This window comes from Apteryx mantelli, chromosome 11 (assembly GCF_036417845.1).
Source record: "Apteryx mantelli isolate bAptMan1 chromosome 11, bAptMan1.hap1, whole genome shotgun sequence".
NCBI classification, from domain to species: Eukaryota; Metazoa; Chordata; class Aves; order Apterygiformes; family Apterygidae; genus Apteryx; species Apteryx mantelli.
The window spans coordinates 25,637,413-25,654,337 of record NC_089988.1 but is presented as its reverse complement, the minus strand read 5'-3'; the positions used below and the strand labels follow the sequence as shown (position 1 = coordinate 25,654,337).

At 51.9% G+C, this 16,925-nt stretch overlaps 1 protein-coding gene across 1 annotated transcript; it reads left to right on the top strand.

Moving 5' to 3' along the window:
- Positions 1–5,094: 5,094 nt before the first annotated feature.
- LOC136993146 (olfactory receptor 14A16-like) lies at positions 5,095–6,030 on the top strand. The gene has a single exon (XM_067303157.1). It carries the CDS (start codon positions 5,095–5,097, stop codon positions 6,028–6,030), a length of 936 nt encoding a protein of 311 aa, XP_067159258.1.
- The last annotated feature ends 10,895 nt before the right edge of the window (positions 6,031–16,925 follow it).

Here is a 16,925-nt window from a genome sequence, read left to right as displayed (position 1 = left end):
GCCAGGGCACGCTGCTGGCTCATGTTCAGCTCGCTGCCCACAAAGATTCCCATTTCCTTTTTTGGCAGAGCTCTCCCCAGCCCGTATCACTGCAGGGTGTTGGTCTGTGCCAGAGGCAGGACCTGCATTTGTCCTTGTTGAATTTCCTGACAGCCCATTCCTCCTGCGTGTTGAGGTCCATCTGAATGGCAGCCCTCAAACATATGACTGTTCCTCCTGGCTAAGTGTCATCTACAAATGTGATGAGAGTTTCATCCTCCAGGTCTCTGATGAACCGGTTAGACAGGACAGGTCCCAGTATAGACCCCTCCACACTCCACCTTTACCTGGCTTCCTGGTAAAGCATGACCCATTCAAAAAAACCCTCTGAGCACGATCATCCAACCAGCTTTTTACCCACCTGTGTGTCTACCCATCTTACCATAATGCCTGATTGTATTCCTCATTGCCCTCACGATCTGGGACTCCACTATTCCATAGTCACTGCAAACAAGGTTTCCACAGATTATCACAGCCCTCATCAGTGCTTCCTTGTGTGTGAGTACCAGGTCCAGGTGAGTGTCACCTTACAGGCCCATCAGGGAGCTGTGCTTGGAAGCTGGCCCTGACACCCTCCAGAAATCTCATGGACTGCTTGCACCCTGCTGTTTGCCCTTCCAATGAATGTCAGCGAGATTAAAGTTCCCCCAGAAGAACCAGGCCCTGTGACCCACTGACTTCCTCAGGTTGCTTAAAGGAGACTGCATCCACCTCCTCACCCTCATCAGGGGGTCTGTAACCCCCATCACAATGTCACCTTTACTCTGATGCTCACGCACAAGCTCTCACCCAAACCCTTGTCCATCCCATGCAAGAGCTCCATCCATCTGAGCTGTCCCTTCACACCAAGGGCATCCCCCCTGCTCATCTTCCCTAATGGTCTTGCCTGTACAGCTTGTACCCTGTCATCACAGCCCTCCAATCATGCTAACGGTCCCGCTGCATCTCAGTTATTCCAACCATGTTTCAGTCCTGTGACAACTTGTGCGTCTCCATCTGCTCCTCTCTGTGCCTCTCAGACTGCATGCATTTGTGTATATTTGGGTTGCAGAGCCTCAGCTGTGGCACAGTACATGGTGAAACCTGTTACCAATGGCCAAGGACACCGTGTGTGCAATGGCCCCACTTCAGAGCACAGACATGCTGGCATCAATAGCAGGTGGCAATGTAATGGTGGAATGAGGTTCCCACTGAGAGAGCAAAGCCTGCAGTGCCCAAGGCCAAGGAGAAACTGAGCTGGGCTGTGCAGGAATGCCAGGAGAGGGGTTGGCTGCCTGAGCTGACTCTGTGGCACCTTGGGGCCTGTGACAGAGGTGAACCGATCTCCAGGCAGGACAAGGTCCAACTGAAGAAGTCCCTGGCCCTGGGCAGCCTGTGATCCAGGCACCCTGAGGTCATCATTAGCCCAGTTCCTGTTCATATCATCTGGGGGTGAGAAGAGGTTCGGGGGAGGAAAGCTAGAAGGTTTTAAGGGTGCAAAGACTAGAATGGAGACCTTGGTGGGATGTGCCTCTTCCATTTGTGAAGCAGTCTTGGCTGTAGATCAGAAGGACTTGGCCTAAAGGCAGTGGTGGGATCCAGTTGTTTGGGCACAAGTAGGAAACCTGAGATGTCCTGGGGCACTTGCCCAAAAACCACTCCAAAGGGGCATGGTTTTCCTAGAGGTCCCATGGTGTATCTGCTAGAGACATGTAGATGGGCTGGAAACACCAGGCATCCAACATGGTCCTGCAGGCCTATTTCTGTGTCACTGAATCAAGTGCCTGCACTGGATGACATCAACTGTTTGCACTATCAGGATCTGCATGTGTCTCAGCTTCCTAGTGAGTGGAGCTCTGGTCGCAGTGGGCATCTAGTATCATTGCAGGTGGCCAAGGCAATTCCCCGCCTAGCTCCCACCTCATGCTCTAGAAGGATGTGGGTGTCACACTTGCTCCATCAGAGCAAGCAGACACAGGCACATGCCTTGGACCACCTCTGTCTCTTCCAATGTCACCAGGTGTTTGCATGTGAGCAACTGATCGCGCCCTCCATCTCTAGTGATTGAAATAGGAGCATAGACCAAGATCTTTCATGCAGACATCTATGCTGTGCTCACTTCTGCCTGGGCAAGGGGACTCCCACCTCTTTTGTGTTTTTTTGTGGAACTCACGAGAAGGATCCGAATCCTACTGCATCCCAGGGCCCTCTAAAGCACTCTGAGAAGCCCAGACTGACTCATCTGAACCAATTCCTGAACAATGGGAAAACAAATTCTATTCCTGTCCCTGTCTAGGTGTCCTGCCTAGTTAAGAGGTGGGAATCAGGGCTTCCTGAGTGGGACATTTCCACTTTTTGTAGATAACCTTTCTCTGATAAGATAAATTGCAATGCTGGAATCACTCTCTCTCCACTCTTTAGCAAAGGAAAATAACTGACTATTTTAGTCTACTTCAGTGAATGTTTCCCAGGAGGAAGCATTTCCCAGGAGGAGCATTGGTGATTATTTTAGTTTGTTCCAGTGACCATTTCTGAGGAGGAGGTAGCACAAGGGACAGAGAAATTCATGATTTCAACTGGTCCTCTGCTTCTGAGCGGGGCCAGGCTCCGGGGATGAAGGGAGCTCATGGCAACTGGGCAGCACTGCCCAGAGACAGCTGTGTGCAGGAGCAGCTCTTCTGCAAACAGCAGCAGGGCTCCGGGCACTGCCTGCTGCTGCTGACATGAGATGAGACAAGGCAGAGAGAAGTGAAAGGCAGTGTGGAGTGCAAGGATGGCTGACAGTTCATTGTGGGAGAAATCTTCACAGCCCCTGACACAGTAAGTCTCTGGCTGCAGGGCAATGCTACTGACGTTCCTGGAGGGGTCTTGAAACCCATCCAGTCGCACAATTGGATTTTTAAGGATGCCTCTCCCGGTTTCTCCTTTGCAGAGGACAGGGAGATGCTTCAGAGCAGGAATTCCCTGCCACACCATCACAGGGACAGGGCATCCTGCTACCTTCTCCCAGGGACGCTGCAGGGGGGTGAAGCTGGGGTGTGCACACAAGCCTGTGCAGGGCTTTAATTCAGAGCGGTGCCCTGTGCCAAGTGTCCTGTGTGTCCCAGGCATTGACTTTACTGACTGCGAGGGTCAGCACTCAGCCTGCCCGGGGAACTCCCGGCTGTGCTGTGGGGAGAAGCTCTGGGTGGGAGGAGTGATCCCTGGTGGAGCAGGTTCATTTTGCCTTTGGGAGGGTACTGCGTGGGTCAGGGCTGCCCACAGCTCCAGCTCAATCCCAGGACATTTCTGGAGGAGATTTTCCAAAAGGAAAGTCAAGGCAGCGGATACATGAAAGGGAAGGAGCTGTCATGAGTCTGTGCTTTCACTTATTTTCTGTTAGGGTGGGGTGAAATGGGAATAGATCTGTCAGGTTTAGACAGGAGACGGAGGCTCCAAAACAGTGACACTGAGAGAGGAGCAGTTCTGGGAGGGACTCAGCAAATGCCTTCATCCACCCCTCTGCCTAAGGACAGAGCCAGCATCACCTTCCAGCCTCAGCAAGGTTTCTCTCCCCTGCTCCGTAACACCCGCAAACATGGAGGTGCCCTGGGCAGTGTCCTGCCCCCAGGAGGTTTCTGCAGGGCAGAGCTGAGCTCACAGCGGGTGGGATGGGGTGTGTGAGCACTGAGAGGGGAGAGACGTGGGGATGGAGAAACAGCTCCCCGCAGGGATGGCTCCAGGCAGCAGAGTCATGCTCAAAGTGTGAGAGGAAACTGTCAACTCCAAGGCCTCCTCTCCTCTCTCAGCCAGCACAGCCCTCTGCTCTCAAGGCTGGGGGGTCCAGGGCAGGAGTCGTTTCCTCGGCAGCCGGACATGCAGGAGAGGAGACACTCCTGAGTGCCCCTCTGTCCCTCCCTGGCCCTGCCTCCCTCCGCACAAATATCATGCTATTGCTCCATGTTTCCCACCTGCCTGTGCTGCCCTTGTGCTTCCCCTTGGACTCTCTGGGCAGGGGGGGTTATGATGCAGTTCAGACACTGACCCTGCGGTTGCTGCCACACAAATGTGTCCTTGACAGTGAGGTGCCCAAGTGCCCCTCTAACCTGTGGGGCTCTGGGCAATGCAGTGGGGGTGTGTGCTGGGAGTGAGCCAACTCTCTCGCCAGGACACCCCATCCTTAGGACATTCCACCATTTCCCTGGGGTGTCTGGCTGGGCTGCAAGCTGCCCTCCACAAGGACACAGCTCTCCCATTGCAGCTGCGTGTTATCTAGGTGCCCCAGGCAGAAGCCACCTAGATCCTGAGGCAATGGACATGCGACATGCTGGTGGGAGGGTGGGTGTGGGGAGCTGGAAGGAGGCCGATGTGTTGCTGGCTAGAAGGGGAGGGCTGAGACCTGCCTCACATCCCCTCAGACAGAGTGCTGATGGGCACTTTGCAAGTGCATTCCTCTGCCCTCCGCTGTGTCGTTTCTTTTTGGGGTAACACGAGTGCAACTGTCCTCCACCTCCGAGGTGGGAGCACAGGGCATCTGGGAAGAAGGCAGCTGGACAGACCAGCTCTGCTCCGTCTGCACTAATGCCAGAATGAATCCTTTTGCCTCTCCAGAATCACAGCTGCTCACTCTGCGTGCAGCAGCAATGCTGAGGATTTCTACCTCCAAGAATCCTCCTCAGGTGTGACAGGGTCAGCTAAAAGAAACAAAAGAAGCCTTGAAACTTTTAATGCACCCACATTATTTAGAAGTGGGAGTGAAGATGCTGAAAATGCCTTCAATATTATCAATGGATGAAATCTGAGTGGAACTGGGAATATAAAAGTATAGTCACCCCTGTTCTCATGTACACAGTGCTGTGGGTCAGGGCTGACTCCTCTGGAGCCCATGGGCAGACACCCCTGTTCCTCATGTCAAACTTGGCCAGCACAAATCAGAGCTCAAGCGCCAGTTGTCCATGACGGTTCTGCTAAGATGGGGAGAGGTAATGTGTGTGTGTTTGGGAGGGTTTTATGAGAAAGTTTTGCTCAGAGAAGTCTGTCCTAACTTGTCAATGTGTCTTCTTCCTCAGAAAATCCCCCTGTGCCACAAAGGAGCAAATGTCCAACAGCAGCTCCTTCAACGAGTTCCTCCTCCTGGCATTTGCGGACACACGGGAGCTGCAGCTCTTGCACTTCTCACTCTTCCTGGGCATCTACCTGGCTGCCATCCTGGGCAATGGCCTCATCATCACAGCCGTAGCCTGCGACCACCACCTCCACACCCCCATGTACTTCTTCCTCCTCAGCCTCTCTGTTCTGGACCTTGGCACCATCTCCACCACTGTCCCCAAATCCATGGCCAATTCCCTGTGGGACACCATGGCCGTTTCCTACTTGGGATGTGCTGCTCAAGTCTTTTTCTTCTTTTTCTTATTTTCCGCAGAATTTTATCTGCTCACAGTCATGGCCTATGACCGCTATGTTGCCATTTGCAGACCCCTGCACTATGGGACCCTCATGGGCAACAGAGCTTGTGTCAGAATGGCAGCAGCTGCCTGGGCCAGTGGTTTTCTCAATGCTGTCCTGCACACTGCTAACACATTTTCAATACCACTCTGCCAAGGTAATGTCGTGGAGCAGTTCTTTTGTGAAATCCCCCAGATCCTCAAGCTCTCCTGCTCAGACGCCTACCTCAGGGAAGTTGGGCTTAGTGCGGTTAGTCTTTTTTTAGGCTTTGTGTGTTTCGTTTTCATTGTGCTGTCCTACGTGCAGATCTTCACTGTTGTGCTGAGGATCCCCTCTGAGCAGGGGCGACACAAAGCCTTTTCCATATGCCTCCCACACCTGGCCGTGGTCTCCCTGTTCATCAGCACTGTCATGTTTGCTTACCTGAAGCCCCCCTCCCTCTCCTCCCCAGCTCTGGATCTGTTGCTGTCTGTTCTGTACTCGTTGGTGCCTCCAACGCTGAACCCGCTCCTCTACAGTATGAGGAACAAGGAGCTCAAAGATGAGCTGAAGAAACTCATTCAATGGGTACAATATCAGCATCAATAACTGTCCATTGTGCATCCACTCCTCAGGCTATCTGGCATCAAGGCTGTGTGTTTTGCGTTTCTTTCTTTCTTTCTCTTTTTTCTCTTTTTCCTTAAAAAAAAAAAAAAAAAAAAAACAGGTTCCTGTTATGTCTACTCAGGAATGTCTCATTTGAGTCTGACCCAGAGGCCATGTTGCAGCAGGAAGCCAGGTGTCCCCCTTCATCAGCAGAGATGGGGGAACGTCAGAGCCTGCTAGTCTGAGCTCCCTCTGGTGCCCCCAGGGCAATGAGAAGAGTTTCCCTTTGCAGGGTCTCTTTTGGCACTGACACTGAGGGAGCTCAGGGGCACAGAGTCAGGGTCAGACTAGTACAGACACGGTGAGACCATGGGTCCCATGTCCATTAGGAGAGCTCAGCTCCCCTGGCCACAGTCAGGGTGTGATGTCAACCTCCTCTCCTGTGAGGGTGGCAGCCAAGTGTCACTGTGGGCTGGTCCTTTCCCTCTCTGGCGTTCCAACACTACAAGTGGAGGGGGAGTGGAGGGGAGGGGAGTCAGGCAGCAGCTTGTGGGGACAGACCCAGTGCTGGACAGTATCATCCCCCTACTGCCACAGCAGGCATTTCCTCACTGCAGCCTTCCCGTGGGGGCTGCAGCTTTCCTGGAGACACATCCCCACACAGCAGTAGGACCTCTTTTTAAAGATGTTCTCCTCATCACAATCACAGAATGGTAGAGGTTGGAAGGGACCTCTGGAGATCATCTAGTCCAACCCTCCTGCTCAAGAAGGGTCACCTAGAGCACGTTGCACAGGATCACGTCCAGGCGGGTTTTGAATATCTCCAGAGAAGGAGACTCCACCACCTCTCTGGGCAACCTGTTCCAATGCTCTGTCACCCTCACAGTGAAAAAGTATTTCCTCATGTTCAGATGGAAGTGTCTGTGTTTCAGTTTGTGCCCGTTGCCTCGCGTCCTGTCACTCGGCACCACTGAAAAGAGTCTGGTCCCATCCTCTCGACACCCTCCCTTCAGATACTTGTACACGTTGATTAGATCCCCTCTCAGTCTTCTCTTCTCCAGGCTAAACAGGCCCAGCTCTCTCAGCCTTTCCTCAGAAGAGAGATGCTCCAGTCCCCTCATCATCTTTGTGGCCCTTCGCTGGACTTGCTCCAGTAGTGCCACATCCCTCTTGTACTGGGGAGCCCAGAACTGGACACAGTACTCCAGATGTGGCCTCACCAGGGCTGAGTAGAGGGGGAGAATCACCTCCCTCGACCTGCTGGCAACACTCTTCCTGATGCAGCCCAGGATACCATTGGCCTTCTTGGCCACAAGGGCACATTGCTGCCTCATGCTTAACTTGGTGTCCACCAGCACTCCCAGGTCCTTCTCCGCAGAGCTGTTCTCCAGCAGGTCAACCCCCAACCTGTACTGGTGCATGGGGTTATTCCTCCCCAGGTGCAGGACCCTGCACTTCCCTTTGTTGAACTTCAGGAGGTTCCTCTCTGCCCACCTCTCCAGCCTCTCCAGGTCCCTCTGAATGGCAGCACAGCCCTCTGGGGTATCAGCCACTCCTCCCAGTTTTGTATCATCAGCCAACTTGCTGAGGGTGCACTCTGTCCCTTCATCCAGGTCATTGATGAAGAAGTTGAACAAGACTGGACCCAGGACTGACCCCTGGGGGACACCGCTAGCTACAGGCCTCCAACTAGACTCTGTGCTGCTGATCACAGCCCTCGGAGCTCTGCCATTCAGCCAGTTCTCAATCCACCTCACTGTCCACTCATCTAGCCCACACTTCCTGAGCTTGTCTATGAGGATGTTATGGGAGGCAGTGTCAAAAGCCTTGCTGAAGTCTAGGTAGACAACATCCACTGCTCTCCCCTCATCTACCCAGCCAGTCATTCCATCATAGCAGGCTATCAGATTGGTTAGGCATGATTTCCCCTTGGTGAAGCCATGCTGACTACTCCTGATCACCTTCTTTTCCTCCACATGCTTGGAGATGGCCTCTCTGAGGGCTCAGACCTCATCAGACCCCAGAGCATGGCCGTATGCTGATCCCAGTTGAAAGGATCAGGTCTGGGTAGGGTCTGGGGACTGGTGGGAGGCTGTCAGTCAGGAGAGCTGAGGGAGACAGGGCACCAAGGACTATCATGGGGACTATGTTGGGGGGATGTTTCCCCACCCCAGAACACACCCTGTCCTGTGTGATGCCTGCACAGTGGGGCTGTGGGGCCACATGCACAGCAGCAGGGCTGGGTCAGTGGAGGGATGAGACACAGATGGGAGCCACGACACTCCAGAAGCTCCTGGCAGTCATGGAGGGGACTCACTGCTGCTAGCAGGACTGTAGGTTTCTCAAAGTCTACAGCCACCAGCACCACCTGTCAGGACTCCCAGACCCAGCACAGATGGTCGGTGCTCAGCACTGCAGCTCACAATGCCCCCCATCCTGTGTCACCGTCCTCGCTCAGGAGCGCTGCTGGGTGCATCACTCCCTGCCCAGGTGTGGAGAAGAGCTGCTGGAGGTCTGCTCTTCTCATCCCTGCTGTTCCCAGGTCTGCCCTGGCATTGGCCCACAGGCTCTGCCCTGGGTCATGTTATGTTTCCATACATTCTCATCTGACACTACATAGGGACCTGCAGTGCCTAGCTCTGCTTGCAGCTGGCCACCACAGACTGCCTGCGTGGTCCCAAGTGATCCCAGGAAGGCTGTGCTTGGAGGCGAGACTGTGATTGTCCTCAGTCAAAGCAGATGGGATGGTCTGGGTGGGGGCCAAGGGGAGGAAAGGACAAGAGACAACAAGGAGAAGAGGCAGTAGGGGAAATTTCAAATGAGTTGATGGGAAAAAATATAGAATACCCATGGTACTGAGTAGCACTGCGGCAGGGGACTGGAAATCTTAAAAAACTCTCCTGGAGAAAGCACCTACCAACCTCATCTAACTGTCAAGTTAGCCCATCTCAGAGCAGATCGTGTTCCTGGAGATCTCTGGTGGTCCCTCCCAACCCAAATCCTCTAGGAGGAAGGGGCTGGAAGACAGAGTCAGAGGCAGGGGACAGTGTTGTGGGGTTGAGGCTTTGCTGGCACTTGTACTGCCTTGTCAAGCCTGTCCTCAGAGTCACACAGTGAGCGAGTTCATCCTCAAAAGGAGTCTCTGCTCCATGGGCAACAGGAGTCAAAGCAGTGCGGGGAGACTGCAGAGAAGTTCTCAGGAACACACCAGGCTTTCAGGCTCTTCAACTGCTGAGGTGTCCCCAGAGCGGTGCTTTGCATCCTGGGTCTGAAGGGCTGAGAAATCTTTACAGCCAGAGCAGACTGCAGTCCCATCTCCTGGACTCACAGGTTACAGGGCATCAGCAGGGCTGTACTGGCTGCAGGGAGGGGATCACTGCCCAGGGCACGAGCAGATCCCCCTCTGACCTCCCCTCTCTCTTCACACCCCAGAACAGAGATCGTGTTTCCCATGTTGGTCCTCCCTGCCAGGCTGTATTCCCAGCTGGAAGGGACGCAGGCTCCACACTGGGGAAATGCAGGAGAGCCCAGTCTCATCTAGAGGAGCAGGGTCCCACCACACCTGCTGGGTGGCCAGGAATGCAGGCTGCACACCCCACTCTGTTCCCTGCAGACCTCCAGCAGCAAGGCAGGCATGCCTGGGGGTCTGGTGCCATTGGGGTGGTGGCCTTTGGACCAGCCTCTGTCTGTAAGGGACTCAGGAGCTTCTCTGCCTTCATGTTAGTGGCAAAGTTTGTTTCCCAGGTTCTTCTCTGTGGAGAGCTGACGATTTCATTCTCAGGAGAAGGGGAAAAAGGAAACCCTTTGTCCATGAGATCACCCCGTCAACCCTCTACTGCCTTCTCCTGCTGTATCACTGCTGAAAGTCCTTTGGCAGGTGCATTTTTTGGTTTCTGACCCTCTATCTGACCCTGCTTTGAGCAGCACATTGCACTACCGGCCTCCTGTGGTCCCTTCAACCTGAATTATCCTGAAAGCCAATGAACTCAGGCCCCATTTCAAGCACAGAGCAAATGTATCTGGGACAGGAGCCCTTTGTGCTTTATGTGACCATCTAAAAGAAGGCAGGTGAACACCTCCTCCTCCCTCCTCATTCCTGAGATGGTGGAGAGGTAAGAGGAATAACAGAGTCACCATCCTGGACCGCAGCAGAGAAGATTTCATCTCATTTGGGATGGAGTTAGGCAAGTCAAAGCTCAGCTGGAGCTGGAGCTGGAGCTGGAGCTAGGAAGGGATGGGGAGGGTAACCTGAAGGGCTTCTGTAGGGACATTGGCAGTACAAGGCAGACATCCAAGGAAAATGTGGTGGCCCTGCTCAGTGGGGCAGGGGACGTAGTGACAAAGAGAGGGGAAAGGCTGAGGACCTCATTGCCTCTTTTCCCTGGTCTTTTCCTGGTCTTGTCTACTGCCAGGCCTCCCTGGCCCCCGAGTCCTTTGGCAGCATCTGTGTTAGCAAAGCCTCAGCTGTGGTAGAGGACGATGCATCTGGGGAGGACTTTTGCCCAGTGGGCACACACAAGTCCATGGGACCTTACAGGAAGCACCCCAGGGTGCAGGGAGAGGTGGCTGGAGTCACTGCAATGCTGCTCCCAATTGTCTATGAAATGTCAGGGTAATCAGGGAGGTTCCTGATGCCTGGGAAAAGGCAGACATCTCAGCCGTTTTCCAGAAGGGCAAGAGGGAGGATCTGGACAACGACAGGCTAGTCATCTTCATCTCAGTCCCTAGGAAGGTGATGGAGCAAATCCTCCTGGAAACCATCTCCAAGCATAGGAAGGAGAAGGCCTGGAAGAGGCAGCATGCGTTGACCAAAGGGAAACGGAAACCATGCCTGACCAAGCTGATTGCCTTCTACCATAAGATGAATGCCTGCGTGCACAAGGGGGATTTTGCAGGGGTTTTGTGAACCTTCACTTTAGCAAGGCCTTTGGCACAGTCCCCCAGAGTCTCCTTATAGGCAAATTGTTGAGCTCTGCCCTGGATCAACGGACCATAAGGCAGGTGGAAGATTGGATGGGCCATCAGGCTGAAACGCTGTCATCAGTGGTCCAAGTTCCAAGTGGCAGCCGGTTACTAGTGGCATCCCTCAGTGATCAACATGTGGGGCAGGACTGCTTAACACCTTTATGAATGGCCTGCACAATGGATGGAGTGCACTCTCAGCACGTTTGTGGCCAGTGCATACATGGGGGGAGCCCCTGGGTCTCGTCTACCCTAAGTGCTGTGATTCAGTGAATCTTTCCCTGGAGAGCTCTGTAAAGAGAGAAGTGGCTGAAGAAGAAGAAAGGACAGAGAGGCAGAAGAAGAGAACTGAAACATGACAGTTTAAATAAAGTAGTTCCTCCAAACAAAGTTTCTGCATTCCGAGTGTTGGCAGCAAATGTATTTTGATGAATAATTTGTGTGTGTATATATAACATACACACACACACACATATATGTATAAACACACACTTGCATAGAGAGGCTAATTTCTGTAATGCATGAACATGGTCCTGCCAATTAACAAGAAAAAAAAAATATATATATATATGGCAATGGTAAAAACTGTGTGAAGTTTTGGAAAAGAGGATTTCTTGTCAATTGTTGCAGTGAGTTATTTTTTGAGAAGATCTCAACTTATGACTAGGATCTACTTTTGGGGCTTGATTCATTTGACCTCATAGGGAGGCTATTTGCTGCCTGAGGTGCCCTGGGGTAGCTGTGTTGCCATGTGGTGCTGGAAATTTTGGAGGTGATTCCTGTGTGGGACCTTAGCTTGTCGTTAGGAAAAGTATCTCAAAACAACTGAGTTGAGACAACTTAGTTCCCTCCATAGAGTAGAAAGGGAAGTGCAGAGAACTGTATTTGACAGAGACATCTGCACTGACGGGGTCTGGCCTGGGGTGAGATCAGCCTCCTCCTTGTTGTCAATGTTGTCAACCCCTTCTTGCCCAGTTCTCTGTGTCCTGCCTAGTTAAGAGATGGGAATCGGGGCTTCCAGAGACGGACATTTCCACCTCTTGCACAAAACCATCCCCTGATGAGATTATTTGTAATGCTGGAATCAGTCTTCCTTCAGCGCTTAGAGAGGGCCCATTGGTGATTATATTAGTCTACTTCAATGAACATGATGAAATAGTGGAAATCTTCAGGAAGGGTGTTAATCTGGGGAGAAGAAATATCGATGTGCCCTTGACCTTGTGTTTCCACTGCTCTGTCTATTAGGCTGTGCATGTAGTCTCAGTGATCTCTCACATATTTCCACATGTCCTGATAAAATTTTTCATTTCTGAAGTCATCTTTGCATCAGACTATCTGGAAATATGCACTTTCCATAGTTTCCCAGTTTCCTCCTCCCCTTCCTCTTTATCATTCAGGTACCTCTCAACTCTCCAGTTGCTGCTCTGAGCTGCTGGGAGTCTGAAGCTTGCCTCGTCTTTCAGCAGTCTCATTGTCACTTCAGCCAGCTCCTTTGTTGTGTTTTGGTCTATCCCTTCCAATCTATCTGTGGAAAACATTTCAAGGCAGGTTGTGTCTTGTGGGCAGTGGACCTCACTGGAGGCAGCTTGGACTTGGCATACAGTTGAGGAGGGTTTTTTTTGTATCTTTTATTAAACTATTCCAAACTTTATTTTTGTTTATTTGCTGTTAAGAAAAAAACCCTTCTGTGTCCGTCTGCAGCTAGTTCTCTAAGGAAAGCAGGTGGGAACTGGTGCACATGAGCTGTAACATTCAACTACAGCCTTGAGTGGCAAAAGGTTCGATTTTCACAAGAGTGATGTGAAGTCCCCAGTGGCTGATGAGGGAAATGGCAGGGCTGGAGAGCTGCGGAGGAAGGTTCTCCATACATGTCTCCTATCAAAAATACTGCTTTGCCTACATGCCCTGACTTTGTGAGGAGACACTGTGGGTCAGTATGAATTGGGGAATGAAGGTATGACTTATTCTGCAAACTGAAGACTCAAGAAAGCTTAAGAAGCAGACATCTTTCTTTTCAGGTGCTCATTGAATTCTGCCCAATTTCAATACACTCCTCCAAACATTCCAATTAACCCCACAAGAATTGACAAACTGAAGAAAGTTATGGAAAGAGGCATGGCTCCTTAGGGTTTTTTTTTTTTATTTTAATGACCCCTTGGTGTATTTGGGGCTGAGCCCATGAACTTCAGATGCTGAGAGGAGGCTGAAGAAACTTCTCAAGAAGTTAAATTCAAAAAAAATTCTAAGTTTCTTGGAGCATTAATGGGTCCCACCGAGGGCCATTACCAACAAAGTCTCCGCAGGGGCTGATTAGAGAAGAAAGTTGGAGGCCCTGATTGCAGGTAGGCAAAGGCAATGTGAGGGTGGCTGTGATGCCAGGTCAACCTTGATGTGTATTATCAAGCAGAGTGACCAGGAACTGACAGCCATCCCCTGGGTAGGGTGATGCTTTCCATTACGAATTGGTCAGGGCTCTTCCTGGGGCCAGTGCGAGGGTGAGGGTGCACAATACCAAGTTAAGGACCATGATATGGCATGTCCTGGGCTCCCAAGGGACAAGGAGGTAGCAAGGCCACAGTGCTTTAAGGAATGGCATCTTCTTGTGGGCCTCGGTGTCAGAGACACCAGCCATAGCCAAGAGGACAAAGACCTAGCTGTGTTGGGAGCTTTCAGCCTTGGCAGTGCCCTTGGCCGTCTCCACCACAGGCTGTCCTATGCTTTCCCACACCTCTGCCTGTTTCCCTGCAGAATGTACACACCCAAGCTGCTTCCCCACCTTGCTCCCACCCCATGATCTCCCTACCTCTCCTGATGTCTTCCTGTCCTCCCTTGCTTTTCCTTGAAACACAAAGCCAGGGGCTGATCCCAGACTCCCTCTGGGTGACCTGTTGCACCTCAGCACTGCCCTACGAGTGACATTCTTTTGACCTGAAGTCCATTCTGAACCTCTCAAGAGGCAGTTTGTGGACCTTTCTCCTTTGCATGCCATTTCCCACTGCCAAGAAAATTTTCATCATCTCTGAAACCACCCTTCAAGCAGTCACAGGCTAATAGTCTACTGCCCTTTGCCTCCTGGCTAAAGAAAACCAGGTCCCTCAACCTCTCCTCATGGATGGGGTTATTCCCACCTAGGCACAGGACTTGACGCTTGTCTTCTAAATCTTCATGAGGTATTTGTTGTCCAACTCACCCGAATTTCTCAAGTTCCTTTGGGACTGAAGCTCCTCTGTGTCAAAATAAAACAAAAAAAAAAAGAAAATGAACAAATAAACAGAGAAACCAAGCCAGTGCCACTGAGTTAAGGGTGAGCAGGGGTGGGGTGGGCTGTATGGGACAGGATCAGGGTGGTAAAAGAGAAGGACTTAGAAGGAATGGAAGAAAAAAACAAGGAAATTAAAAGTGAAGTCAAGGATTGGTCAGGGCTGTCTTGGGGATTCCTGCCAAGAAGCCCTGCATCTGAATAATTCTGACTGGAGGAGGACAAGAAAGCTGGCCTGCTTCCACTGTCACAGGGCACCTGCGTGCTTTCCCTGACATCCACAAGAGAAGATGGAGAGTGGGAAGAACCATGGACATCTTCAGGGTGGAAGGGACCTCAGGAGGTCTCTATCCCTTCATGTGCCCAGAAATGTAATCTGAGAGGATTCACCTGATGACTCACTGCTCACAAAAGTGAGGCTGAACTGCCTACAGCTCCCCAGGTTGCCCTTGTGGCCTTTTTGGAAGATGGATGTAACAGTTGCCTTTCTCCTACTGCCCCATCCCTGATCAGTTCCTCCGTCTTTGAAATTTCCAGATACAAGAAAGCATCATCCTTATTGGCCCATCTGGCAGCTGTGCAAAGAAGTTGTCCTTGATGCCCCCCAGAAACCTTGTGGCCTGCTTGCACTCTGCTGTTTGCCCTTCCAGTTCATGTCAGGGGGATTAAAGTCCTGCCAACAAGAACCAGGGCCTGTGATCCACAGACTTGCTCAGGTTGCTTAAAGGAGACTGCATCCACCTCCCTACCCTCATTGGGTGGTCTGTAGCTCCCACCATGATGTCACCCCTACTGTGATGCTCACCCACAAGCACTCACCCAAACCCTTGCCTCTCCCATGGAAGTGCACCGCACATCCAAGCTGCCCCTTCACACAAAATACATCCTCCCTCCTCATCTTCTCTGACAGTCTCTCCTGAAGACATTGTACCCAAAAGCCTTGCCCTCCAGCCATGTGAGTGATCCCACCACATCTCAGTCATTCCAGTGATGTTTCACACCTGTGACAGCTTGTACATCTCCATCTGCTCCTGTTTCTACCCCAGGCTGCATGCATTTGCATATATTTGGGCTGCAGAGCATCAGCTGTGGCACAGAGAGCAGACTGGTCATGGTGAAAGATGTTACTGTCAGCCAAAGACACTGTGTGTGCAGTGGCCCCACTTCAGAGCAGAGCCATGCTGGCATGGATAGCAGGTGGCAATGTAATGGTGAAAGGAGGTTCCCACCGAGAGAGCAAAGCCTGCAGTGCGCAAGGCCAGGGAGAAACAGAGCTGGACTGTGCAGGAATGCCAGGAGAGGGGTTTGCTGCCTGAGCTGATTTGTAGCACCTTGGGGCTTATGACAGAGGTGAACCGATCTCCAGGCAGGACAAGGTGCCACTGAAGAAGACCCTGGGCCTGCGCAGCCTGTGATCCAGGCACCCTGAGGTCACCATTACCCTAGTCCCCGTTCACATCATCTTGGGGGGTGAGAAGAGGTTCAGGCAGAGAAGAGCAAGAAGGGTTTGAGAGTGCAGAGACTAGGGCGGAGACCTTGGTGTGATGTGCCTCCCATTTATGCAGCACGCTTGGATGCAGACAGCATGGACTTGGCCTAAAGGCAGTGGAGGGATTCAGTTGTTTGGGCACAAGTAGAAAGCCTGAGATAACCTGGGTTGTCTGCCCAGCAGCCACTCCGAAGGGGCATGGTTTTCCCATAGGTCCCATCCAGGCAGTTGTGCTAGAAACCCCAGGCATCTGACATGGCCCTGACAGCCTGTTTCTAAGCCATTACATCGAGTGTGTGCACTGAATTACATTAGCAGTCTGCACTGTAGGCATCTCCATGTGTCTCAGCATCATAGTGAGGGGTGCTCTAACAGTAGTGGGCAATTAGTGTCATTTGAGATGGCCAAGGAAATTCTCCAGCTGGCCCCCACCTCATGCTCTAGAAGGATGTGTGTCTCACAGTTGCTCCATGAGAGCAAGCAGACACTGGCACATGCCTGGGACAACCTCTGTCTCTTCCAATGTCACCAGGTGTTTGTGTGTGAGCAACTGACTCCCACCCTCCATCTCAGGTGATTACAATGGGAGCTTACAGAGAGAGCTCCCATGCAGACATCTGTGTTGTGCACCCATCAGCTTGGGCAAAGGGAATCCCACCTGCTGTGTGTTTGTGGAGTTCACAGGAGTTAGTTGAATCCTACTGTATTCCAGGGGCTTCTAAATGGTGTTGAAATGCCCAGATTGACTCATCTGAATCATCACCTGAACCATGTGTCAATGAGCTCCCTTCTTGCTCCTTTCTATGTGTCCTGCCTAGGTAAGAGGTGGGAATAGGGGCTTCTAGAGTGGGACATTTCCACCTCTTGCAGATAACTATCCTCTGATGAAAAAAATCTTTAATGCTGGAATCAGTCTTCCTTCAGTGCTTAGAGAGGGACCATTGGTGATTATTTTAGTTCATTGCAGTGAACATTTCCCAGGAGGAGAGAGCACAAGGGACAGAGAAATTCATGAGCTCAGCTGGGCCTCTGCTCCTGAGTGGGGCCAGGCTCTGGGGATGGAGGGAGCTCATGGCAACCTGGCAGCACTGCCCAGAGACAGCTGTGTGCAGGAGCAGCTCCTCTGCAAAGAGCAGCAGGGCTGCGGGCACTGCCTGCTGCTGCTGAGATGAGAGGAGAGAAGGCAGA